This window comes from Podarcis tiliguerta, assembly GCF_965153285.1.
Source record: "Podarcis tiliguerta genome assembly, chromosome: 16".
NCBI lineage: Eukaryota > Metazoa > Chordata > Lepidosauria > Squamata > Lacertidae > Podarcis > Podarcis tiliguerta.
Window position 1 is genome coordinate 2,717,661 of NC_139549.1, and position 27,373 is coordinate 2,745,033.

Here is a 27,373-nt window from a genome sequence, read left to right on the forward strand (position 1 = left end):
TTCATTCTAAAATCAATTCAGAGTCAGATTAATGGCAACCATTGGGCTAGAGTTCTGTGAGGATTGCCAAAGGATGGGGTCAGACTGTGCCTTGGCCAAAGGCCTGGTGGAAGAGCTCTGTCTTGCAGGCCCTGTGGAAAGATGTCAAGTCCCGCAGGGCCCTAGTCTCTTGGGACAGAGCATTCCACCAGATCGGGGCCACAGCCAAAAAAGCCCTGGCTCTGGTTGAGGCCAGCCTAACCTCTCTGTGGCCTGGGACCTTCAGGATGTTTTTGTTTGAAGACCGTAAGGTCCTCCACGAGGCATACCAGGAGAGGCGGTCCCGTAGGTCTGAGGGTCCTAGGCCGTATAGGGCTTTAAAGGTCAAAACCAGCACCTTGAACCTGATCCTGTACTCCACCGGGAGCCAGTGCAACTGGTATAGCACCGGGTGAATGTGATCCCGCGGCGAGGACCCCGTAAGGAGACTCACCGCGGCATTCTGCACCTGCTGGAGTTTCTGGGTCAGCTTCAAGGGCAGCCCCACGTAGAGCGAGTTACAATAACTGAGTCGGGAGGTGACTGTTGCACATAGCTGTCAACCGTCCCTTTTTTGCGGGAAATTCCCTTATTCCAGCGCTTCTTCCCGCTGCTATCCCGGATTGTTAGATAGACTGTCCCTGGGACAGGTGAGGCTGCTGATCCCTTCTTTTCAAATCTGAAAGTTGACCGCTATGCTGTTGCACGGATCACAGGGGCCAGGTCCCTTATCCTTGCCGCCTCTTTTTGCAGCCGTTTCTCGACAGCCTCCCCCTTCTCCCTCTCCCCTTCCTGGCCTGTGCAGGGCTGCAAGCGGGGTGGAGAAGGCGAGAGGCACTCCCCAGCTGGCCTTGGCTCAGCTCGGCTTGCTGGAGAAGCTTCCACCCGCTGGGGCCTGGCCGCTTGCCAAGGCTTGGTAGCTGAGTTATGTAACGGCCGGGTTCGCGTGAGGACAGCTCTCTCATCTGGCTGCAGGCTCCCCTAGCGACCGGCTCACTTCCTTATTTAAACCTCATCCGTGGAAAGAGAGGGAGAGGGATTTGGCGGAGGGGAAGGAACGGGGACTCGCTTTTCGCTCTCGGATCTGTGCGGTTCCTCTTTTCCCCTCCCTCCCCTCCTCTCTTTCTGCTTTGATTTTCCTCCGTTTCTTTCTATTAAATTATTGCAACATATGACAACAACACCGTGCGGATCAATGCTTAAACCCAGAAGTTGGGTGTTTAGGCAGTGTGCATATTCTTCCCGTCTCCTTTTTGATTTTCCTTCCTCCGTTTCTTTCTATTAAATTATTTCAACATATGACAACAACACGTGCGGATCAATGCTTAAACCCAGAAGTTGGGTGTTTAGGCAGCGCTTGCAAAATGACCATCTTCGCCCTCGGATCTGTAGAGTTCCTTTTTTCCTCCTCCTCTTCTTCTTCTTCCCATCTCCTTCTGGTTTGATTTTTCTCCCCACCCTCCCTCTTTATAAAATTATTTCAACGTATCGCAACAGCATACGTATAAATAATGGAATAGCCCACCCTAGCCTGGACATTTAGGCAATACGTGCAAAATAACACAGCAAGTTCTTGTCGCAGGCTGCTCTTCGTAGGGAAGGCAAATCTGTAGCCGTTTTATAACTTGAGAGGTTGTCCTTTATTTTCATTTTTTTTTCCTTTTTAATCATGTGCTTTATAAAGCTCTGCCATTCGGTTGCAAAAGAGTCTTCGTGCTTCGGCCTTGTGCCAATCCCTTTTTTTTTTTTATTTAAATGTTTCCACAAGGGCTGTGTTTGCTATACTTCGTGGTACCACTTTCTCAGAGAAGGACCTTCTACGTTCTGGCAGCGTTTTAGTGATTATGAAAGCTGGCTGCTAGGACTCTTCTCCACCCAAAAACTGATGGATTTTGCAGTTTCTTCAGAGAAATCGAAGTTCAGGGGCAAAGAAAGCAAACAGAAATGAAAGGCAAACAAACCTTTGCCGTTTTTCTTATGAAAAATAAAAAGTTCAGATGGGGAGAAACAGAATGCTAGAACACGCCAGATGTGTTTAATTTCTTTATCTTACGAGATGTAGTGATAAAACTTCGAAGCGGTTGATGGAAAGAATAACGTGGTTAAATTACAGTCGTACCTTGGAAGCCGATCGCCTTGGGAGTCTAACGTTTCAGCTCCCGAACGCCGCCAATCGGTTGCAGCCAATCGGAAGCCGCGCTTTGGTTTCCGAACGTTTTGGAAGTCGAACGGACCTCCGGAACGAATTCCGCTCTGCTTCCGAGGTACGACTGTATTGGCGAAAGAAACCCCAGTTCAAAGCAGCCAGCGGAGTTGTAGTGTTCAGAGAACCCTGGGAGAGACGCGGGTTCAAATTCCGCTGGGTGTGTGACCTTGAACTGGCTACTCATGCTCAGCGTAACCTACCTCACAGGGTTATCATGAGGATAAAAGGGGGAGGAGGATAAGTCTGTACACTGCCTGGAACTCCTTGGAGAATGTTTTTTGGGGGGCGTATCCTGCTTCATTTCCAGTGGTTTCCTGGCCTGTAACCTGCTGAAATCCTGTAACTTTTTATATCACAAATCTTCCAATTTAAATCTTTTGCGCTAGAGTGCAAGTGCCCCTTTTGGACAACAAAAATGTGTTGCTGTTGGTAAAGCGCCTCAGAACAGCTAAGAAATTAGAAAGATGTGTGGACAGTCCATTTTCTGTGTACAGTTGTACCTTGGAAGTCGAATGGAGTCCGTTCTGGGAGTCCGTTCAACTTCCAAAACATTCAGAAACCAAAGCATGGCTTCTGATCCTGCAGCCCATCGGAAGCCACGCCGGACGTTCGGCTTCCGAAAATAGTTCGCAAACTGGAACAGTTCGGGAGCCAAAACGTTCGGGAACTAAGCTGTTCGAAAACCAAGGTACGGCTGTACCACTAATGCGCTGAGATTGTGGCGATGAGATCTTACAGAATACACTGGCAGAAGACCAACTCCAGTTTGCAGTGACCCTAAGGTTTGAAAAGCGAGTTTCCCGTTCTCATGGTTAGGACCAGAGGACTGGCTCGCTAACCATTCTAGACTTGTGACTCGTTTTATGGTTATTGACCGTAATTAAGGGATTGATTGATTTGTTGACTAGAGGAGAGGAAGGGGTGTCTTTAAACAGTTTGGATTTTTGTGCAACTGTGCTGTTGTTTTTCAAATCTTTTTAAACTGCTGCCCAACAGGCAGAAAATTGGGCTAAATAAATACAAAGGAAAAGGCCTGAAGGGTGCAGGAATTTCATTCCCACCCCTGTCAGTCCTGCCTCTCTCTCCACACCTACCCAGCCACCGCTGCAAAACACCCCTGAGACTTCGGCGGGTGCTGCCCTTGCAAAGCGGTCATGAGGACTAGAACCATGGAGGTCTCTGTTTCTTTTCTGAAAATGAAACCTGGCTAAGTTTCTCAGGAAGGCTAGTTCTGTGCCAGATTGCGGGTGCGTGATGCCCTGCTCCCCCAGTTTTTTATTCTGTTTGCGGAATAGCTCTGCGCCCTTATGGACTAGCGACTTGCTCAAAAAAGTAAAATAAAGCGGGAGAGCTGAGTTTCTCGGAGGCGGAGTGGGGTGGGAGAGCGGTGCTCCTGTTTTGCAATGTGCAGAGTGCACCCTGGCCCAATTATAAATAGACCCAGAGATAAAGGAGTGAAGATGAAGAACAGAAAGGGTAAAGCGGCTTAGACGTGGCTTAGCTGCCGCAGAGGATCTTCCAATTAGCTCATCAACGGTACAGGGATTTCACTGCCACACGTACGCAGCACGGCTTTGAAGGAAAGGGCGGCCGAAATGATCGAGGGGTTGCAGCCAGCAACCTATGGGGAGTAGCGACAACCTTCGGGGCAGCTTAGTCGTGGGGCACCTTTGTCCCCGCCCCCAGTTGCTGCAGGACTCCCAACTCCCATCGTCCTTGTTTGTTGGCCGTGGCGATCTGCAAGCCTGATGGGAGTTGGAGTCCGGCAGCCTCTGGCAGTCCACAGGTGTTCCCATCCGATGGAGTTGAGAAAAGGTGAGTAATGTGGAAGAGGTGTAAAAACCACACAAAGCGATAGCAAGAATAGCAAGGGCAGACTTTTTCAGAGCGTGGCATAACAGATACCGTATTTTTCGCTCCATAAGACACACTTTTTCCTGCCTAAAAAGTAAGGGGAAATGTGTGTGTGTCTTATGGAGCGAGTGCAGGCGGGAAAAGCCCCCAAGAGCCGTGCACCCTTTAAAGAGTGTGCGGCTCTTGCATGTTTTTGTGGGAGGTGGGGGAAGGGACAGAGGGCAGCCCCTCAGTCCCTTACCCCACCTCCCGGAAAAGCCCCCAAGAGCCGCACTCCCTTTCACGAGCCGTGTGGAGCGTGTGTGCGGCTCTTGGGGGCTTTTCCCCAGGAGGGAGAAGGACAGCCTGTCAGTGACGGGCTGCCCTTCTCGCTCCTCAAGGAAAAGCCTGCAAGCGCCGCACACACGCTCCACGCGGCTCGTGAAAGGGAGCGCTGAGCAGAGCCTGGGATGCATACAGGCTCTGCTCAGCGCTCCCTTTAAAGAATATTTTTTTTCTTGCATTCCCCCTCTAAAAACTAGGTGCGCCTTATGGTCAGGTGCGTCTTATGGAGCGAAAAATATGGTAATCTGCGGAACTCCCTGCTGCTGCCTGGATGGCTTTGAAAGAGGATTATTTGTTAGATTTCTGTACCGCCCTTGGTCAGAAGCGGAGAGTGGCTACTATGCCTATGTTTCCACGGTCGGAGGCAGTGCGACTCAAAATCCAGAGGAGGGCAACCAAAATGGTCAAAGGCCTGGAAACGACGCCTTATGAGGAACGGCTAAGGGAGCTGGGCATGTTTAGCCTGGAGAAGAGGAGGTTAAGGGGTGATATGATAGCCATGTTCAAATTTATAAAAGGATGTCACATAGAGGAGGGAGAAAGGTTGTTTTCTGCTGCTCCAGAGAAGCGGACACGGAGCAATGGATACAAACTACAAGAAAGAAGATTCCACCTAAACATTAGGAAGAACTTCCTGACAGTAAGAGCTGTTCGACAGTGGAATTTGCTGCCAAGGGGTGTGGTGGAGTCTCCTTCTTTGGAGGTCTTTAAGCAGAGGCTTGACAACCATATGTCAGGAGTGCTCTGATGGTGTTTCCTGCTTGGCAGGGGGTTGGACTCGATGGCCCTTGTGGTCTCTTCCAACTGTATGATTCTATGATTCTATGATTCTATACTACCAGTTGTTGGGAGTCGCAATAAGGAGCGTTGCTGCTCCCCTCAGGTTCTGCTTGTGAGCTTCCCTTCTGAAATTCTACTGAACCTCCAGGTCCAGGGGCAGTCTATCTAGATTCCGAGAGCCAGGAGCTGGACTACATGGACTTTTCGCCTGGTCCAGCTATGGCCCTTCTTCCGTTCTTAAGTGGCTGCCTCTGCTACACCCATGGTTCAGTCGCAAGCACAGCGAGCAGGATCCTTGCCCATTGACCATGTCTGTAATGCGTTCCAATGATTTGTGGGGTTAGGCAGGATTAGGCAGCCTGCCCTTAATTCAGAGGTTCCCAAGTTGTGGTTCATCAGGTGGTCTGCAGCGTGTGAGCTTCAAATATATTGGTTTTTTCGATTCCATTTCAATTACCATACTTTTCCGTGTATAAGACTAGGGTTGTTGTTTTTTTACTTTAAGATAAGGTTGAAAATCTGGGGGTGCCTTAAAGGCGGATAGCGCATGTGCCCATTTTCTAAATTTGGGGTTCCCAAAAGTAGGGGGCGTCTCATATATGGAAAAATACGGTACTTCTTATATTTAGAATCATAGAATCGTAAAGTTGGGAGGGGTTCACAGGGGAATCTTTTGCCCAAAATGGGTCTCGAACCCACAATCCCAAGATTGAGAGTCTCATGTTCTGTGCCCATTTCATACATTATAGTTCATTGCATTGCAGTCTGGAGTCTGCGGATGACCTGGGGCCGGTCTCGCTCTCGCAGCCTGGCCTACCTCACAGGATGGTTCTTAGGATGCGGCGGAAAAGGGGGAGACCTCTGTACGCCACCCTGAGCTCCTTGGAGGAAAAGTTGGGGTGCAAATGTCGTGGAAGTAGCAAAAATAATTAATAATCCATACCCTTCCAGCTCTGCAATTCTGTGATTCTCTGAATAGTAAATCTTAAAACTGGAACGCCTGTTGTCTTTGTCAATGGTGTTTTCTTGGCAGGGATACTGGAGTGGCTTGCCGGTTCCTCCTCCAGAGCTGGACCATAAAGAAGGCAGATTGCCGAAGAATGGATGCTTTTGAATTCTGGTGCTGGAGGAGACTCTTGAGAGTCCCATGGACTGCAAGAAGATCAAACCTCTCCATTCTGAAGGAAATCAGCCCTGAGTGCTCACTGGAAGGACAGATCCTGAAGCTGAGGCTCCAAGACTTTGGCCACCTCATGAGAAGAGAAGACTCCCTGGAAAAGACCCTGATGCTGGGAAAGATGGAGGGCACAAGGAGAAGGGGACGACGGAGGACGAGATGGTGGGACAGTGTTCTCAAAGCTACCAGCATGAGTTTGACCAAACTGCAGGAGGCAGTGGAAGACGGGAGGGCCTGGCGTGCTGTGGTCCAGGGGGTCACGAAGAGGCGGACACAACTAAACAACAACAACAAAAAAACAACTGGAATTCAAATTGTAATGCAATATAATAAATAAAAGGAGCAATAAGGAATGCAATTGAAAAATCACACAGCGTCTAGCACACAGTGTTAAAATTCCTGCACTGGCAGGAAAATTATTTAACTGATCCGGCAAAACTCTCAACTATTTTCAATTTGTCTGTGCCGGGGGGTGGGGGAGCGTTTGAGAACCTTTGCTCCAATGCGAAGGACAAAGCGTGCTGCAGCGAAACTCCAGGGTTTTATCGAAAAGCAATTGATCGGTTTGATTCTCTTGATCGAAGAAGTTATTTTAACTCTCTTCACTACCAGGTTGTTTGGGCGCTCCCTCTTGTGGCCAAAGTGCAAAACTGCAACACTTCTTGAGAACGTTTACTCTCAAATAGAAATCCAGATGTTTGCTGGGAATTCTTCCTGATTTGCTTGCAGGGTGTTAGACAGCTTCCCATTAGGGATGGGAGGAAAAATTGATTCAGTCTGCATTTAACATCAAATTTATGAAATTTGCAAATTTCAGAAACAGTAGGAGAACCTCGAAGCAGACATTTGCTGAAATTCGTGCTAATCTGAATTTTGCGATGGAGTTCTTCAGCCAGAGTTTGCAAAAATGCACGCATGGGTGTGTGTGAAATGAATATATCTGTGAGGATAACATTTTAAAAATGCCTTGTATTAGGGGAAAGTGCATAAAACGAATACATCTGTGGAAATAACAGGGGAATGCATTGTATTAGGGGAAATCGCTTACAAAAATGTGTCCGTTTGTCAAGACAGTGTGTAACATTCTGTGAATTGGGGAGAGATTCGCACTAAAATGCTGAAGAGTTTTCATTAGGATTTTTTAAAAAGAAGAAGTCACAAACTGATTTGGGAATGTGGAGAAGCGAATTTAAGAAACTGCGACAACTGAAACAGACAAATCCTACCATCCCAACTTTCTGTTAACTGGTCTCCCACCTCACACTTTTTGGGGCTATGCCCTAAAAGGGAGTTGTTGTGCTTAGACAACAAAGCACTTGAACCCACTCCGAATTATACCATCCTAACTTTCCCATCTGCCCTTAGTTCAGAAGAGGCTGCTCCCATCTTGCAAACTAGTGGCAATATGGAGCCTACGGTAAAGGGACCCCTGACCATTAGGTCCAGTCGTGGCCGACTCTGGGGTTGCGGCGCTCATCTCGCTTTACTGGCCGTGGGAGCTGGCGTACAGCTTCCAGGTCATGTGGCCAGCATGACTAAGCCGCTTCTGGCGAACCAGAGCAGTGCACGGAAACGCCGTTTACCTTCCCGCTGGAGTGGTACCTATTTATCTACTTGCACTTTGAGGTGCTTTTGAACTGCTAGGTTGGCAGGAGCAGGCACCGAGCAACGGGAGCTTACCCCGTCATGGGGATTCGAATCGCGACCTTCTGATCGGCAAGTCCTAGGCTCTGTGGTTTCACCCACAGCGCCACCCGCGTCCCTAATATGGAGCCTAAAAAATGGTATTTTCTGCTCCCTGAAAAAGCAATTTTGGTATGTCAAATACCAAATTCTTGACTTCTCTCTTCCACAGACCTCTGCCCTTTTCCGTCCTTACCTCTTGGTTTCTCGGCCACTTTGCCTCTTTGCTACTATCCCCTAGCTCTGCTTCCTCCTTAATATCTGGGCACCGGACCTCGCCTGACCACGCCCCACACTGCCTGCCCCTCTCTCCCTCCTTCCCACCACCCCGTCTCCTTTCCCTTCAGCAAAGTTCTTTCCAGCCAAACTTTCCCAGTCGCTCTGAGCAGGTGGAGTGTTTGCTTTAATTCCGCAGCCAACCTTTTCATGGCTTGCCTAACATTCCATGACATCACAGCACCTTGGCCAATAGCAGGCCGGGGCTGTGGGCGAAGATATTTCACCAGGCAGGCAGGCAGGCAGGCAGGCAGCTTACACTGCTTTGGACCATTGGTTTGTGTTTGGTCTCATTTATTTATTTCTTGAAAACGAACGAACCTATCTTAACTCGCCCTCTTCTTGATTCGCAGGGTCAGCAGCAATGAAGAAGACGCACACGTGTGAGTAGGATTTCATTATTTGTTGGGTTTGTTAGGAGGACAGTAGCTTTTTTGAAAAAAGGAAAGGTATTGCAAATCCATGAAATTACCAGATTTTTCCTGCCCTCGCTCCTCAGCTCACCCCCATCTCTGAGCATGTGCAGACTACCCACTATTCAACAACAGGTTAACCACAGCGGAGGATGTAAGCACTTAGAAAGTTGCCCCCCTGTATCTTCCTGGCAGCTGCTAAGCACTTTGCAACAACTGTTAGGCTCCTTTGCGAGTTAACGATCGGCAGCCACAAACGCAATGCTCAAATGCTTTACAAAGAACAGCATCCTGGGATGATGATGATGATGATGATAATTTATACCTCCGCCCATCTGGCTGGGTTTTCCCAGCCACTCTGGGCGGCTTCCAACAAAACATACAATAACCTATTAAACATTAAAAGCTTCCCTAAACATGGCTGCCTTCAGATGTCTTCTAAAAGTCTGTTAGTTGTTGTTCTCCTTGACATCTGGTGGGAGGGCGTTCCATAGGGCAGGCACCACCACCGAGAAGGCCCTCTGCCTGGTTCCCTGTAACTTGGCTTCTCGCAGCGAGGGAAACGCCAGAAGGCCCTCGGCGCTGGACCTCAGTGTCAGGGCAGAACGATGGGGGTGGAGACGCTCCTTCAGGTCTACTGGACCGAGGCCGTTTAGGGCTTTAAAGGTCAGCACCTTTAAAGGATCTCGCAAGCAGGTCTCGAAATCCATTAGTGACACAGAGAGATGTCTCACACCAAGCCGAGGCCATTGTCCCATCTAGATCAGAACTCCCTACACTGACAGGCAGAGGCTCTCCAGTATTTCAGACCAGGGTGCCCCCTACCTGGAAGTGCCAGGGATCAGCCTTCAGTAACTGGCATTTGCAGGTAAAGTGTCACCACACATGGAGGCTCCATTCAGCAGTTGTGGCTTGGCCCGTTCCTCTGTGTATTTGTCAAATAGGTTAGGGTGCAGCCTTCCCCAGCCTATGGTCCTCTGGCTATTGCTGAGCTGTAGCTCCCAATATCCTTGAGAGTTGGCCGGGATGGCTGGGGCTGATGGGAGTTGGAGTCCACAAACATCATAGAACTACAACGCCCATCATCCCTGCCTGTTGGCCACGCCGACTGAAGCTGACAGGAGATGTAGTCCAATGGGGTTCTTTGACTCCAACTCCCATCAGCCCCTGCAAAATTGGCCAGCAGGGATGGTTGGACCGCCAATGTTCTTGGACTCCAGTTCCCATCAGCCCTAGCCAACATGACCAGGAGTACTAACTTGGCCCCACGACTGTGGGTGCCCAGGGCCATGGGTACTGTGAACCTGGCACCGAGTTGAGTTGATAAAACTTTATTCGCATTAGCCAATGGCCATAGCAACAGTAAAACATTACAGTATAAAGGAAATTTGATAAAAGAGCACAATTTAAAGTCCTGAATCAGCAGTCAGTTAGTGGCCCTTATTCTGATTGCCCCTGCTATGAACCTGGCAACCTTTGCTGTTTTCTGCTCGTTTTGATCTGATAGAAGGAAGCACACTGTGGCAGCGGTTGAGCGCCCTGGGATGGTTAGTACGAGTGGGGTGATGATCTCGTTCCTCAGGTCTTTGTAGAGAGTGCAAGACAGGAGGGCGTGTGCCGCCGTTTCGGTGCTAACATCTCCACAGGGGCAAAAACGTTTCTCAGGCGAGATCTTTTGGAATTGGCCCTCAAGTACTGCAGATGGCAAAACATCCAGTCTTGCAAGTGTAAAAGCACGTCTGTATTTTGGGATGATAAGTTTGTGCAGATACGGGGCCAGAGAATCAAAATGGAGAGGTGGAAAATAAAGATACCAAGGGCAGAATTTCCTTATAGCGGCCAGGTTGTTCTGATGCTCAATATCTTTTAGACATTGAACAATTAGACTGTTTGCTTTAGTGGGGCCCATAGTGAGTAGGTGTTGTGGGGATAGGCCACAAGAGTGAAGTTTTTGTTAGACGGTTTTAAGCCAGGCACTTTTATGGGAGTCTTGAAGTAGTAGGGATAGTAAACAAGGGGGATTTGAGTTTAGGCAGGGCCAGAAGTTAAGAGATCTTTACCAAGTCCTTACTTCTACTGAAGGGAGACTTGCCTCCAGTCTCAATGATGTGTTTGGGATGCATGGCAGTACAGAAAAAAATCTGCCTTAGGAACTTTGATTGAACAGCTTCCAAAGTGCTAAGATGGTTACCAGTCCAAATCTGAGCCCCATATAGTAGCTGTGCTGGGGGTTTAGCTTGGAAGACTTCTAGGGCTGATGGTATATGGTTGCCACCCTTTGCATGGAAAAAGCGAGTCAAAGTCTTGGCACTGGAGCTGGGGCTTTCCTCCTCCCCGGAAGAGGAACTGCTTCGCAAGATTTTCGGAGGGTCCCTGTGACACAACTGCCCTTCTGTCCCTCGCCTCTGACCTGATGGCAGTTCCCTGACACTCGGGCACGCAGGGCCCCAGGGAGTTGGCACCTATGAACATGGCCAAAGGTCAAGGATGATGGGAATTGGAGTCCATTGGCTCGTCTAGCTTGGAACTGTCTATTCAGACCACTGGTCCTGCTGGTTGCCAGGAGCCAGAGTCCAGCCACCTTCAACACGGTCGTGCCAATGGGACCTTGTCGTACCTCGTTCTATTGCGGCGCCTTGTGCTCAGTTGCTTTTCTCTTGACGCCCCAGGACCTACTTTTCTTTCCACCTCCGGTGCCTCTGTGGGTTGGGGCTGGTAGGGGAGAGAAATGGGGACACTGGCGTATTTCCCCCTCTTATTTGGTGCCTGGAACAAGATCTGTGTGGTGGGCCCCTTCCTGTTGCTGTGGGACGCAGATCAGCACCACGGTTCTCTGCACGACGGGATGCGGTTGGGCTCGCCCAAGCGCTGAGCGGGGCTCCATCTCGGGAAACAGAGGGCGTCCCTGCCTGACGTCGTGCTTTGCGGTGGGAGGGGGGTGTTTGACCTCGATAAACAGGGAGGGCGAGGTGGGTCGGCCACCTCAGATGTGTCAAAACAAAGGTGCAGGCCTTGAGTTTGGAGGCCCACCTTGTCTAGGCTCTTGTTCTCACCATGGCCAAATGTAGCCATGGCTGCCATGTTGGGCGGATGGACAAACTTGTGGAGGAGAGGGCTTTGTTGTTGTTTAGTCATTTAGTCGTGTCCGACTCTTCATGTCCCCCTGGACCAGAGCATGCCAGGCCCCCCTGTCTTCCACTGCCTCCCGCATTTTGGTCAAACTCATGCTGGTCTCTTCGAGAACACTGTCCCACCATCTCGTCCTCTGCTGTCCCCTTCTCCTTGTGCCCTCCATCTTTCCCAACATCAGGGTCTTTTCCAGGAAGTCTTCTCTTCTCATGAGGTGGCCAAAGTCTTGGAGCCTCAGCTTCAGGATCTGTCCTTCCAGTGAGCACTCAGGGCTGATTTCCTTCAGAATGGAGAGGTTTGATCTTCTTGCAGTCCATGGGACTCTCAAGAGTCCCCTTCAACACCAGAATTCAAAAGCATCCATTCTTCGGCGATAAGCCTTCTTTATGGTCCAGCTCTCACTTCCATACATCACTCCTGCCTGGGAAAACCATAGCTATACGGACCTTTGTTGGCAAGGTGATGTCTCTATTTTTTAAGATGCTGTCTAGGTTTGTCATTGCTTTTCTCCCAAGAAGCAGGCGTCTTTTAATTTTGTGGCTGCGGTCACCATCTGCAGTGATCATGGAGCCCAAGAAAGTAAAATCTCTCATTGCCTCCATTTCTTCCCCTTCTATTTGCCAGGAGGTCATGGGACCAGTGGCCATGATCTTTGTTTTTTTGATGTTGAGCTTCAGACCATACTTTGCGCTCTCCTCTTTCACCCTCACCGATGGCTATTAGCCACGATTTCTATGTTCTGCCCTCACTGTTGGAGGCAGTCATGCTTCTGGAAACTGCAGGAGGGGAGAGGACCTCTTGTACTCAAATCCCGGTGCAGGTTTTGCATAATGGGCATCTGGTTGGCCACTGTGAGCACAGGACGCTGGACTAGACGGGCCACCCGCTTGATCCAGCAGGGCTCTCCATATGTTCAGGTGCCCCAAAGAACCAAGGACTTGAGATAAGCTGTCTCTGGACCTGGAGGTTCCATAAGAACCTCAGAAGATCCTGCAGGCCAGAGGGGACCCATCTAGTCCAGCATCCCTTAATCTCGCAACTTCCATTGCGTGTTCTTTCCCCCCCCCTTTTTTAATAGTAAATTTTATTAGTATTTTCCACACAACAACAACACGAAAAATATTGAAAAATAACAATACACAAAAGACAAAAACCAGCATACAAAAAAACCCAAATCCATACCTTACAAGTTAATAATATAAACACTAAAAAGAAAAACAAACATTGATTTCCACCAATCCCACTGCACCTCCTTTATCTCTCATTGTGTCTTCCTGTTTTCCCGATCATCTCTATCTTAGCATCTAGATGTAAATCCCTCTTTCTTATCCTTTCACTTCACAAGGTTATTTCAGACTCAGCCAGATTTCTGTCCTCAAACCTTGGCTTTTAGGGTATTCATTTAGACACTACCATTACTTTTTCATTTCACTTTTTGGTTTTTGTCTTATTATATCTGTCAATTTGGCTAATTCTAAATATTCTGAAAGCTTACATAACCATTCTCCCCTAGTGGGTAACTGATTCCTTTCCAATACTTAGCCAGCAGGATTCTTGCTGCAGACGTTGCGTATAAGAAAAATTTAGTTTTGTCTTTTGGAATATAATCATTTAAAATTCCTAAAAGGAATGCCTCTGGCCTTTTACTATATGATATTCTTAGTATTTTCTTTATTTCCTCGTGGATCATGCTCCAAAATTTCCCAATTTCGGGGCATGTCCACCACATATGGTAGAAGGTTCCTTTTTGTTTCTTACATCTCCAGCACTTATTATTATATGTTTTATTCATTTTTGCCGGCCTTTCTGGCGCCAGGGACCACCTGTGATCCATTGCGTGTTCATGAGTGTCATGAGGGAGGGGGAAAAACTGGCACCACCAGTAACGTTCTCCTTTCTGATCTGAGTGCTGGACAGGTGCACAATTGGGGTGCTATTTGTGGGGAGAAATCTCCCTAAATGGGCAGCCACCACACTTCCTTTCTCCTTCTTCTCCTTCTCCTTCTTTACTTCCATATTTGGAGTCCTTTCTTGACACTCCAGAAACGGCCGTACGCTGCGCATCCGGAACGTTTGGTTTTAGCCACATCAACTGTGCGCACGCTGTCAGAGATGTCTGAAGGGGTCCGAGGTCTGAAGACCTCTTGCTCGAAACTGCAGGAGCGAGGAGAGTTCAGCCGTTGCGCTTGAGTCCTGCTTGCAAGCTTCTCTTTGGGGGCCACCTTGTTAAGTCACTGTGGGAACGAGGTGCTGGAGCAAAGCATCTCTGGCCTGATCCAGCCTTTGGAACCAGGCATTTTGGGCCATATCACGCCAATTCGGCTCCGATTTCGCCAGTTGCTTACTTGTTTCCAGGACCAAATCTGGGCGCTGATTTTTAACCCTTAAAAATCCTGATCCGGAGTGTGGTACCTTTGGCCATCCCAGGGACGACGTTGCCATCGCGACCAACCCTTGACGTGACTTTCCCCTTGAAACAGAAAGCCACATTCCAGCCTCAGAGTTTTCTGTGCTCGCCGTCTCCCGCCTCAGGCCCTCTCATCCATCCACGTTCCCCCCCCCCACCGGAAACTTTTCTTGTGGCTTTTTCATCTTCTCTCCGCCTTTCTCTTTGGCCTTCTGTGGGTTTGGAACTTTCCAACTCACTGCTGTCTCTGTCTCTCTTATCCCCCCCCCCAAAAAAAATTACAACCGGAGTTTCTGATTGGCCGTTGGGAGTTCCAGTCTGTGGGGTGCTGCGTCACCTGTCAGTCTGCTGATGATGCTGCCTTTTTTAAAAAAGGAAATTGACTCCGCACACACACACTCCCCAAAAGCGCTTCTCGCTCGTTGCAGCTCATGCCCAGAGACCAACAGGTGTTGCAGAATCAAACCGCTGACAGTCCCCTTCCCCACAAGCCGTCTCCACCATGCGAGGTATGTGGGGAGAGGGGGAGAGGTTGGGGGAGGCGAAGCGACTGCTTGGGGCCACCTGTTGGCTTGCAGCCGGCGCCAGAGCAATGGGGTGTTTGATGGGACCTCCAGAAAACCCATAACTGAACGGAGCCAGGGCTGCAGGATGCCACCTGTGGCTTTAAAGCCAGCTCCAGAGCCCAGAACAATTGGGCTGTGTGTGTGTGTGTGTGTGTCTGTGTATTTGCACTGAATTTTTCAAACGTTTTCACGGTAACCTTCAAATCAAATGCATTGCTTCCTAAGTTGACTTTCTCACCTTCACCTCCGCGGTGTTTTTCCTCACACCTTTTCTACTGCATTATATCTTTGTCTAGCACAAAAAGTTTCTCTATTGAAGTTACTTTATCATTTTTCTTCCCCTGCTTTTATGTCAAATACTGCCCGCGATTTGACTCTGTATATGTGTGTGTGTGTGTGTATATATATATATATATATGCAGGTTTTGGTGTCCTCGGGTGTCTTCCCGTGTAAAAGTTGGGGTGTCTAGGCGACGTTTCGACGAGGTCTCACTCGTCATCTTCAGGCTGGTGCTTTCGGCTTCTTGTTACTGGAACAGAGCAGGATCTCAGTGTTTGAGTTCCTATAAATACTGTTGAGGAGGTGTGGTGTATAGCCTCCAATGTTCTGGGCAGAGAGGAGGTTCCCAGGCTAGTGTGCCTTTTCTTCTTTTGTTCCTTAATTACTTGAGGGATATCTTGAGTGATTTCTTGAGTGATTTCCTGAATCCCACTAGGTGGGTCATTAGGTGTGGATTAGTTGCTAAAGCCTTCGTGTCTTGAACTCTTGAACTTTGTGAAGAGTTTTTCTGAGAAGATGGCTGTACTGCACTTGGTTGTGCTCTGGCTTGGCTTCGTGTATAGGGGCGAGCTGTGGTTTTGTGGCCTGTGCCAGCCAGATCTGTGTAGGGATTGCAGGGGGGTGCAGCATCCGGAGGTGCCACCCTGGTTTGGCTACTGGATGGTGTCTGTAATTTATCTGTGGAGAGGGTCTGGGTTTGGGTCTGGTGTGGTTGATTGGTGATGGCGTTCTGTGTGCCTCTGGATCTGGTGTCAGATTTTGTGGGGAGGGCTAATTTCCAGATGTCTGGCAAGCGGGATGTGTCGTCACGCTTGTTCATGTTGTGAGGGTGTTTCTCTATCTCGATGGCTTCCATGATTATTCTCTTGTGGTGATGTTCCATGTTAAAGAGCAATTTGGAATCTGCAAAATTAATTTCGTGTCCTGTTTCTTTCAGACTTTGCAGGGTATTTCTGCCCAGCCACGTACATTGGACAAACAAACAGACGAATAAATGCACGGATCGCAGAACACAAGAATGCCGTCAAAAAAGAAGAAAAAACTTCCTCTCTTTTCCAACACATGAAAGAAACAGGACACGAAATTAATTTTGCAGATTCCAAATTGCTCTTTAACATGGAACATCACCACAAGAGAATAATCATGGAAGCCATCGAGATAGAGAAACACCCTCACAACATGAACAAGCGTGACGACACATCCCGCTTGCCAGACATCTGGAAATTAGCCCTCCCCACAAAATCTGACACCAGATCCAGAGGCACACAGAACGCCATCACCAATCAACCACACCAGACCCAAACCCAGACCCTCTCCACAGATAAATTACAGACACCATCCAGTAGCCAAACCAGGGTGGCACCTCCGGATGCTGCACCCCCCTGCAATCCCTACACAGATCTGGCTGGCACAGGCCACAAAACCACAGCTCGCCCCTATACACGAAGCCAAGCCAGAGCACAACCAAGTGCAGTACAGCCATCTTCTCAGAAAAACTCTTCACAAAGTTCAAGAGTTCAAGACACGAAGGCTTTAGCAACTAATCCACACCTAATGACCCACCTAGTGGGATTCAGGAAATCACTCAAGAAATCACTCAAGATATCCCTCAAGTAATTAAGGAACAAAAGAAGAAAAGGCACACTAGCCTGGGAACCTCCTCTCTGCCCAGAACATTGGAGGCTATACACCACACCTCCTCAACAGTATTTATAGGAACTCAAACACTGAGATCCTGCTCTGTTCCAGTAACAAGAAGCCGAAAGCACCAGCCTGAAGATGACGAGTGAGACCTCGTCGAAACGTCGCCTAGACACCCCAACTTTTACACGGGAAGACACCCGAGGACACCAAAACCTGCATTCCTGTACCCGTGAAAATCTACGAAAGCAAATATATATATATATATACACATACACACACACACACACACACAAATATATATATATAGTTATTTAGTTGTGTCCGACTCTCCATGAGCCCCTGGACCAGAGCACGCCAGGCCCTCCTGTCTTCCACTGCCTCCCGCAGTTTGGTCAAACTCATGCTGGTCGCTTCGAGAACACTGTCCCACCATCTCGTCCTCTGTCGTCCCCTTCTCCTTGCGCCCTCCATCTTTCCCAACATCAGGGTCTTTTCCAGGGAGTCTTCTCTTCTCATAAGGTGGCAAAAGTCTTGGAGCCTCAGCTTCAGGATCTGTCCTTCCAGGGAGCACTCAGGGCTGATTTCCTTAAGAATGGATGCGTTTGATCTTCTTGCAGTCCATGGGACTCTCAAGAGTCTCCTCCAGCACCAGATTTTAAAAGCATCCATTCTTCAGTGATATATATATATATATATATATATATATATTCCACAAAAGTCCTCTATGGAGAGTTGGTCATTTTTATCTCTAAATTTCGCTGTTTCTGTATAGTCCATTGCTTTCAAATCCACTCCCCCTTTGTTGGAACTTTCTCTTCTTCCCATTTCTGTGCATATAATATTCTAGCTGCCATTGTCACAGACATAAATAGTTTGGTCACCTTCTTTGGGACAGCTGTCCCTATTATACATGTAAGGAAAAGGTCTGGTCTTTTGGAAATAGCTCATTTAAACATATTCTTCATTATAGTTCATTAAGTTTTCCTCAAAACTTTTTGGTTGTGTACATATCCACCACATGGAACAATCGTGTTTTTTGACGGGACCCCAAAAGGCCCAATCCCTGAGCAGGGCCAAAGTTGTGGCTTTCCTAATTTAAGGGCTGTGTTGCTCAAGGAACCCCCTTCAAAACAATAACAATGCTAATATTGTTGGTGAGCTGATTATGGTGTGCAATGCTGAATTTCTTGCCTTGCCTACGTTCCTGGAGTCTGTAGAGTAGGGATTTGGCGAGAAATTTGAATTGTATGTATAGCTTATATATAAATCGTATGCGTGTTTTACATTTGTCTGGTCCTGTTTGGCTGCAACCTGTGTTTGGTTGCCTTGTTAATCAGCTCGAATTTGAACTGGTTCACACTGAAAGGTGATCCGGCCCAAATTTGTACTTCCCTAGTTGAAACTTCACCGTCCTTTGAAATTTGCACACCTGCGAATTTTGCAGTCTGGTTCTCCGGCCAAGCAGCGCCTCAAAAAGAAAAAAAAAGGCATATGCACATTGGTAAAAATGAGATATGCACCCCCCAAAAGTGTCATTTTAGGGAATACGGGGAAACGGCTTTGCAAAAATGTGCATTGGGAGAAATATTTGCCCGTGTGTCTGTTAGGAGAAATTTGCACAAGAAGGCTAGTGAATTTTCATGAGGACATTTCATTTTATTTTACATCCTAGATTGATGGATTTCATGGTCCTTGGTTAAACATCTTGGTTGTAATTTTAGCTCTGGAATTTATGGGTGCAGATTATAGATCCTTCCAATGAATGAATAAAATGCCACCTCACATCCCTGTCTATCGCAGGGATGGGGCCGTAGAGTTTTTCTTGGCTTTGCAAGAAGGTGAGACTGTAATGGGCTTAAGTTATGGAGGGAGGGAGAGATTTTGGCTGAAAGTTCTCAGCAGTTCAGAGCAATTCAGCAGTTTCCAAAAGGGTTGTGGTGAACTCTCTCTCTCACCAGAGCTCTTCCAGATGGGCAGCCAACCATCAGGGAGGACCTAACCCCTTCTCTTGCACTGCCGTTATTTAAAAAGCAAAAGCAAATACTATAAGTGATCATCACTTTTTTTTAGTCTTCGGTATACTTTCGATGTATCTTGGTCATACAGTCACTGAAAGTCAGTGCAAGTTTGCTCTTATTCTCTCCATTTTACGGATGAAAGGAAACAGCGGTAGTTTAATTCACGACCTCTTCACGTATCTGTGCTGCGTCAAGATTTGCAATGAGAATTTGCCTGTTTCTTGCTGGTACTCGGCATTCGACACAATCGAGAATGACAGGGGGAATTTAAAACTGTTTCCTTCTGGTAATGAACCACGGGTTGTTTCTCTACACACCCCAGTTAAAATATTCTCACCCTTATTAAATCCAGGTATATTTAATTCAAATCAGGCTCATGCATATTCTGTTCTTTCTGGGTGGGGGGGTTGCTGAGTCGTGTTACAACATGTTGATTTTCCTGGGTTGGGGGGCAAATATATTTTTCTTTCTCCATCGCCTGGCCATTTAGAAGTCTCTTGAGTCAGCCTCTCCCCAGATCTCCTCCTTTCACAAAGACAACCTGAATTTTTCAGGGTTAAATGGAGAACCCAAAGTCGGTCAGGTGTGAAACTCTTGTTGGGTAGAATCGTGGTTTTAATGCTATTAATGGACTACCATTGATCTGCACTTGACAAAGGAGAAAGGAGGGACGAGGTCCTCTGCCCTCCAAGGACCTGTAAAAAATGGAGACCAGGGAGACGGCAGAAAGAGGCAAAGGTGAACAGAACAAGCTTCTGTGTCTGATTAACATGGACTTAAGGTTAGGGTCAATAGGAGGGCGCCTGCCGTTATAATTTGCCCTTTCGAAAACGGTAGGCAAACTGAAACTTGGCCGTCCTTTGCCATTTGCTTTTCTCTGAATTTTGCAGTGCAGTCTTCCTTCCAAGTAATGTCTCCAAAGATGCACATAACTGGGGTTACGAGTGTGCAAAAATGCACTTCTGCGACAGCAGCGTACAAAAACGCATTAAAATTAGGGGAAATCGCTTTGCAAGCATTTGCATATTGGACAAAATTGCAACGGTGTATACGAGGCGAAATCTGCAGACGGCTTTAATTGAGGGCTTCTTTCAAAAATTGTCAAACTGATATGGAAATGCAGGAAAATGAACTTGAGACTGGGGGGAAATGAGAAACCGAGAGGAGCCAAAATGGACAGATTTGCTCATCCCCAGTTTTGAGTATGTCTTCGTAAGAACTCCCCTACCTTACAAAATTGTTGTTCGATCCATGCAGAGCTTGCAATACTCTTAAAATCAGTATATAACGTCTTTCCCAAAGGTCAGGATCGTGCCCATCCACTTAATTTGTAGCCTCACTTTTCTGAATTTCAGTAGAAGATGTATTTCTGATATCCAGCACTGTCTTATGTAACTGAAGCTATTCATATTTTCTTAGCTCTGCCACACTCCCACATGCTTTAATCTTCCAGCATCTGGACCGCAAATATTTCTGTGTTGTTGTTTTTTTTTAAAAAAATGTGTCATCTTTAAAGCTAATTGTTTGAATTAACTACTAATTCGACGTGTTTCTCTGCGCTCTGAAAGTCATTCTTAAACTATTTTTATTATTGTTGGCCTCTTCAAAAGGGCTCTTATGAAACAGTTCTATGTTTAGGCAATTAAAAAAAAAATCTAAAATTAAAATATTTGGCGCTAGTCCTCAAGGTGTTTTAGCGGGGGGGGGGGGCTCAGATTCAATATAAAGCGGTCTGGATGATTTTGTGGTGTTTAGCAAATGTCCAGGCAAGTATCTGCAGACAGGAACTGAAACTTGAATCTTGAAACTGGTTGCCGCTAGTCCTCATTGAGAAGTGACAAATTATTCAGAAGAAAGCTGGGTTGTTTCAGTTTGTCATACTTAGTAATAGCAGTCAGTAAGGAGCTCTGATACACTTGAATGAATGGGTTATTTGTTGTGGTCGCTGAGCGATAGAAGTGAATACACAATTAAAGTATGCAGCTGGTTAGAACAAGACGCAAATATAATGGTGATGTATCTTCATGAGGACTCGGGGAAAGAAGAGAAAAGAAAACAATCCCTAACTGATGCATAAGTGTTGGGAACTGAACTCAAGACAAAAAAAAAAAAAAATGAGGTAGTCCTCAGCACCTATTTCAGCCTTAAAAATGAGCAATGTTGTTTTTAAACATGAAATCACACAAATCAGCATTGTGAATCTTCCCAAATCAGCAGCACCAGGAACCGCGTTTCAGCAAAATAACGATGGTTTCATCCAGCGAAGTCCCACTCACAGTTGCACCCATTGAAATTAAGAAGCCTAACTTAGTCGTGTATATGAACTTCAGTGGGTCTACTCAGCGTAGGACTAGCATCAAATACCACCTCTACATTCCACCCCACTAGGAACTGACCCCAAAAATTGTCCGGATCATCACTGAATGTATTTTGCAGCCGTCTCAGTAATACGGGAAGAAGTGTCCTTTAACCAAAAAAATATACCTAATCTATAGAAAGGAGCTCTTAAATCAGGCATCCCCAAACTCGGCCCTCCAGATGTTTTGGGACTACAACTCCCATCATCCCTAGCTAGCAGGACCAGTGGTCAGGGATGATGGGAACTGTAGTCCCAAAACATCTGGAGGGACGAGTTTGGGGGTGCCTGCCTTAAATAGAGGGAGAATCAACCTCTCTCTCTGCACTCCCTATACAAGTTATGATGCAAAAGGACTTGATCGGCAGCTTATTGCTCCAGCTCCACTCAGACAAAAGCATCTCTTAACTCGGGTCTTCTCAAATCGTCCATTTATACAGGAAGCTGTGTTCTAGTGGGTTAGACCAGTGTTCCCCAACCAGCTGTTTTTGGACTACAACTCCCATCATCCCTCGCTAGCAAGACCAGTGGTCAAGGATGATGGGAATTGTAGTCCAAAAACAGCTGGAGGCCCAAGGTTGGGGAACACTGGGTTAGACCACTGGTCTATCTACCTCAGTATTGTCTACACTGACTGGCAACGACTCTCCCAAGATTTCAGGCAGGAGATTTCTCCCAGCCCTACCAGAAGATGCTAGGGACTGAAGTGGGAAACTTCTGCGTGCAGAGCAGATGTTCACTCAACTACAACCCTTAAATTATCAATTTCAGAAGGCAGCGCATTGTGACGAGTGAGCACAGGCGCACTCCTGTGTTTTGGAGGCGGTTAATGTATGCCACTATGAAGCTCTACTGATCCCATAATTCAGGGATTCCTCGGCTTCAGTGATGCTGCAGATTGTAAGTTTTCTAACTTTCACAGGCTGAGAGTATTGGGCCCCGTCTTGAAACCATGATTTCCCAACACATCTGGAGAGAGGAGAATATTTTCTATCTCTCTTTAATCCATTGACGGAAGTCTGAAAACTTCCTTTGCTTAGGAGGCTAAAAAGCGAATCAAAGTCCAGGGACATTGCAAAAAGAGAACAATAACCCAAATAGTTTGGGGGGAAAGCAGGATATAAATGCATTAAATAAATAAAAATAAATTGGGTCAGCGGGAGAATATTATTGGGTGTTGATTATGGTTGTTTTTATTTTTGCTGCAACATTTTGGGTTGCATTATTTTTTAAAAAACACAGAGATTTGGAAAAACAGAATGGGAGTGTATGTTTCCTCCCCCGCCTGAAGAACTATCTTTCTCCACAAATTCCTCCAGGTTCTTTGAGATCTGTTAGGGAAGCATTGCTAACTTTCCCATATATAACATCTGGAAGGATAAGTCCCTTAATATCACAAGCATGAATATGGGCAGCCCATTATGGCCTCTGCTTTAAAAGCAGCTTCTAATTTTTTTTGTTGCTGGGGCGACTGTGGTTGGGCAAAAGTGTCAATTTCAGTTTCTCTTTTTTTCCTTCTTCATTTTTCCACTGCAAAGTTCAGTTCTGCACATTCCCACATCAGTCTGTGATCGTTATTTTTCAAAAAGAAAAGGTCCCACTGAATATTCATCAGCGTTTTTGCGAAAGTTTTTTCTAATATCCACAAATTTGTGTGGCACTTTCACATTCATATGGCTATCTATGCACATTTTATTCTGGCAACTTCCTTTTTGTATACAAAAAGATCTGCTTTACAAAATTCTGAGAAGGGCGGATTTTGAAGGATGGATTTATTTTCAATTTCTGCATCATTTTGCAAAGTTCAGCATAGGCCGGTCCACTTTTAGGCGTGAAATAGATTGCATTTCTCCCCTCGCTCCTACATACAACATGACCCAAGTTTTACGTCATTCTGATCTTTGCCTTTTTATATTATTCCTACCTTTGCTCTTGCAGACACCTCTTTGAGAGTGTTTTGCTTTCGGGATTTAGCGGTGCAGGGTTGCATTAAATGGGGGTCCTACCGAGACTTAATGAGCGCACATACCGTAGGTTCGTTAATTTCAGAAGTTAAATGCTGAGCAATTGGACACAACACTGATAAATTTGTGTATAATGATGATGATGCTACCAAAAATTGCATCATTGTACGCCATAGGAATTCACCTAGGCCAGGGATGAAGAATCTGGGGGTCTCTATACATTGCTAAGGGATGCGGGTGGCGCTGTGATTAAACCACAGAGCCTAGGACTTGCCGATCAGAAGGTCGGCAGTTCGAATCCCTGCGACGGAATGAGCTCCTGTTGCTCAGTCCCAGCTCCTGCCAACCTAGCAGTTTGAAAGCACGCCAGAGTGCAAGTAGATAAATAGGTACTGCTCCAGTGGGAAGGTAAACGGCGTTTCCGTGCGCTGCTCTGGTTCGCCAGAAGCAGCTTATTCATGCTGGCCACACGACCTGGAAGCTGTACGCCGGCTCCCCCGGCCAGTAAAGCGAGATGAGCGCCGCAACCCCAGAGTCGGTCACGACTGGACCTAATGGTCAGGGGTCCCTTTACCTTTACCTTTTACTGAGAGTTAATGAGCACAACTACTGTAGGTTCGTTAATTTCAGTAGTTATATGCTGAGCAGTTGGACACAACACTGATAAATTTGTGTATGATGATGATGATACAGAAGATTGCATCATTGTACGTCATAGAAATTCACCTAGGCCATGGATGAGGAATCGATACATTGCTAAGCTTTCATAATCCCTGGCTGATGGGTCTTAGAGTCCAACAACATCTGTCCCCACCAACACTTGTCTAAGCCCACATTTAAATCTCCGCTGGGACTTCCAAAACCTTCGCTTCGACTCAGCGGTACCCTCTTTCTCTTGCCTTGTCCGCATGTTTGTTGCGCTTTTTTTTAACCCTGTCAGTTTAAGCAACAAAGAGGGTCCCTTCCGCACTCAACTTGCCCCAGAGGTTTCTCAAGGAAACACTTTGCGCTCGACTTAACAGCTTCTTTCCCGCTCCCCACAACTTAAATTTTCGGCAGGCGCCCAGAAGCCAGAAAAGCCGTTCCTCTGGCAATCTCCCCGAAGGGAGATCACTGCTCGCTCTGCTTAAAATCTTTTCCTTGCGCAAAACGCCTCTCTCCGGGGTTTTGAAAAGGGTGTGAAGACTACAAAATTAGTTGCCACCTTCCGTTTTTCTGCGTGTGGTGAAATGGGCACCGGTTTTTTTAAGGCTCCCCCTCCTCTTGCTTTCCTTCTCACCCCCTCCCCTACCCACACCTTCCTTCCCACTCTCTGTTCTGAGAAATATATGCCTTTCGTCTGTGTCAGATAAAAATCTGCTAGGCTGATCTGTCACAGTCTATCTGATGGGAGGTAGGGGATCCCAAGGTTTGCAAAAGGTCATGGCCAAATTTAATTTCAGTGTGTGTGGTTTTAATTTTATATTGCTGATTGCAATATAAAATTAGTTGTTCCCTTCGTTATTCCCTTTACCTTCCTGCGCAATTTACAATTGCTAGCTGGGACTGGTGAGAGCACAGTGACCCCTGGTGGCCGAAAGGTTCTTCACAACGGGTGGCCCTGATCCCAGGATCTTCCGCTTTGCATTTGGACGAGGCAGGGGCGAGGGCATAGCTGTCAACTGTCCCTTATTTGGCAGGAAACTCTCTTATCCCAGTGCCGTGTCCCGCTGCTGTCCCTTATTGATGATGTTCCTTAAATTTCCCGGGTTTCAAAGGAAGCACCTCCTCCTACTCCCTCCCTGCCGCCCAGGGAGGAGGGAAGCTCCAACTGTGTTGCTTGGCTGCCCGGCCCACCCCCTCCGACCTCCTCTCACCAGCCTCGGCCCCCGGGAGCCCCTCCCCACCGGGACTGGTGGGAGCCTCAGGCCCTTCCGCCGCCATCCTCCTTGCTGCCGCCGAACTGAGCATCTCTGCTTGGGGTAGCGTCTTTGTAGCTTGGACTTCGTTTTGCACGAATCGTGGTTGCTGATTGTAGTTATTTAATTGCAATGTTTCATCAGCTTGAGCAGCAACCTCTGGAAACGAAGGGCTAAAAACCGGTGCTGCTCTCCAAAATTATCTGGTCCCTTTTAACTTTGTATTTCAGGTGGTTGACTAAAATCCCTTATTTGGGCTGCTGATCCTTTATTTTCGAGGCGGCTGGTCCCTTATTTTCAAATCTGTAAGTTGACAGCTATGGGCAAGGGAGAAGGTCTTCCGTGGGTGCGTGGGAACCTGGATGCTTCCGGTTCAGTAGGGCAGCTTTCTTATGCCCCTGTTTAAATCTGTCTTCCATTCAGAGCCATGAGGACTGGAATCTTAATGGGGGGAAAGGGCAGGTAGCTCAGAGAGCAGAGCACTTGCAGCACGTAATGATAATAATAATAAAAATTTTATTTATACCCCGCCCTCCCTAGCCAGAGCCAGGCTCAGGGCGGCTAACACCAATAAAATCACAGTCAAAACATAATAAGCGAAAAAGGGGGGGGGCAATTTAAAATAAATACAGGTTAAAATACAGCCTCATTTTAAAGTAGCTGATAAATCAAGACCAAAAGGAGAAGGAAGACATAAGGGTCAGACTGAGTCGAAACCAAAGGCCGGGCGGAACAGCTCTGTCTTGCAGGCCCTGCGGAAAGATGTCAAGTCCCGCAGGGCCCTGGTCTCTTGTGATAGAGCGTTCCACAAAGTCGGGGCCAGTACTGAAAAGGCCCTGGCCCTAGTTGAGACCAATCTAACCTCCTTGAGGCTCGGGACCTCCAAAGTGTTGTCATTTGTGGACCTTAAGGTCCACTGCGGGGCATACAGAAAGTTTCAGGTTCAATTGGGAATCTCCCCGATTCTGGATTGAGATTGATAGCCACAACACACACCTGGTTGGATAAATGTTTTGGGGGCTGCTTGGTCTGACTGCATCTCTCAAGGAAAAACTGAGGCTGGATTCTGGGTTTATATTGTGTTAATTTTCCCCGTTAGAATGCCCAGAGCTTCTGCGCCGTTTAAAAACACTCCTTTCTCACAACGGCGGCACCTGTTGTGCTATGGAACTGTGGCTTTTCGGCCGATAGATCCACACGTCACACTAAATTTCATTTGTGGCAATGGGTGTGGTTGGGGCAACAACAGACATCATCAAACAATGTGGCTCTTCCCGCATCTTTTCTGCGCATGCTGTCTTCGGTTCACCTGCAAATTCCCCCATAAAGTTGGCAGGAGAGAATGTTTTGCTGATACAGTCATACCTCATGTTACGTCCGCTTCTTTCAGGTTACGTCTCACGGAAAGGGTTACTTCTGGGTTTCACCGCATGCACAGAGGCACAAAATGACATCACACGCATGCGCAGAAGCAGCGGATCGCAACCCGCGCAGGCGCACAGATGCGCCACTGTGGGTTGCGCTCTTTTCATGTTGTGAACGGGCCTCCAGAACGCATCCCGTTCGCAACCAGAGGTACCACTGTATAGCGCCCCAAAGTTTGTCACTTTATGCCTGCAGTTTTCCAGGTTCCGGGGGCTGCAAACTCCCCCCCCCCGAATCAGATAACATGCGAGTAAGTGCTAAACCTACGTTATATTCCATTACGTTTGTGGAAGTGGCTTTTGTGGCATGTGAAAGCTCAAATATCATGCAGAATTAAAACAGGGAAACACATTCTTTCTGGAGTCGAAAAAACTGAATCGTATAATAGTAGAGTCATAAGGGACCCCAGGGTCATCTAGTGCAACCCCCCCAATGCAGCCATCTCAACTGGAAGCATCCATGACAGATGGCCACCCAACCTCTGCTTAAAAACCTCCAAGGAAGGAGAGACCACAACTTCCCAAGGGAGTCCATTCCACAGTCGAACAGCCCTTACTGTCAGAAATTCCCCCCTGATGTTTAGGCATGTGTTGTAGTCCATTAGTTTCCTAGCATTAGTTTCTGTGCAGTGTGGAAGCTCAAATATAATGCAGAAACCACTGGTTAGGGAAATGTTGGGGAGATGGAATAACCTGCCCTGGGGGTTGCACCCGGAACCGGTCCGGGAGCAGCCCATGGGCTCCATTCAGAGAAGGTTTTTCCCGTCCTCAGGGGGCTGAAAAGAAGGGATGTGGGGAAAAAGCCTTGAGGGGGTTGATGGAACTCGGATGTGGGTTGACGCCATGCGCCAGCAGACCGAAATGTTAGAGCAGCCGGAGGAAATTGAGGGGGGAGGCTTGTTTTCAAGGCCTGCCGGAGGAACCAGCGAGCTCCTCTTTGAAGCGACAGCTCTGTG

General features: G+C 47.4%; 1 protein-coding gene across 4 annotated transcripts in view; it reads left to right on the forward strand.

Moving 5' to 3' along the window:
- RORC (RAR related orphan receptor C) overlaps positions 1-27,373 on the forward strand; it is a 94,491-nt gene that overhangs the window by 33,359 nt on the left and 33,759 nt on the right. For 2 of the 4 annotated variants that reach the window (XM_083416645.1, XM_083416643.1), the window contains exon 2: positions 8,672-8,701. In XM_083416645.1, the coding sequence (XP_083272771.1) occupies positions 8,683-8,701 (19 nt within the window). In that variant the 5' untranslated portion in view covers positions 8,672-8,682. Of the gene's footprint in view, positions 1-8,671; positions 8,702-14,685; positions 14,777-27,373 lie in introns of those variants that run through there. The other 2 variants (XM_083416644.1, XM_083416646.1) reach the window with 2 other exon arrangements.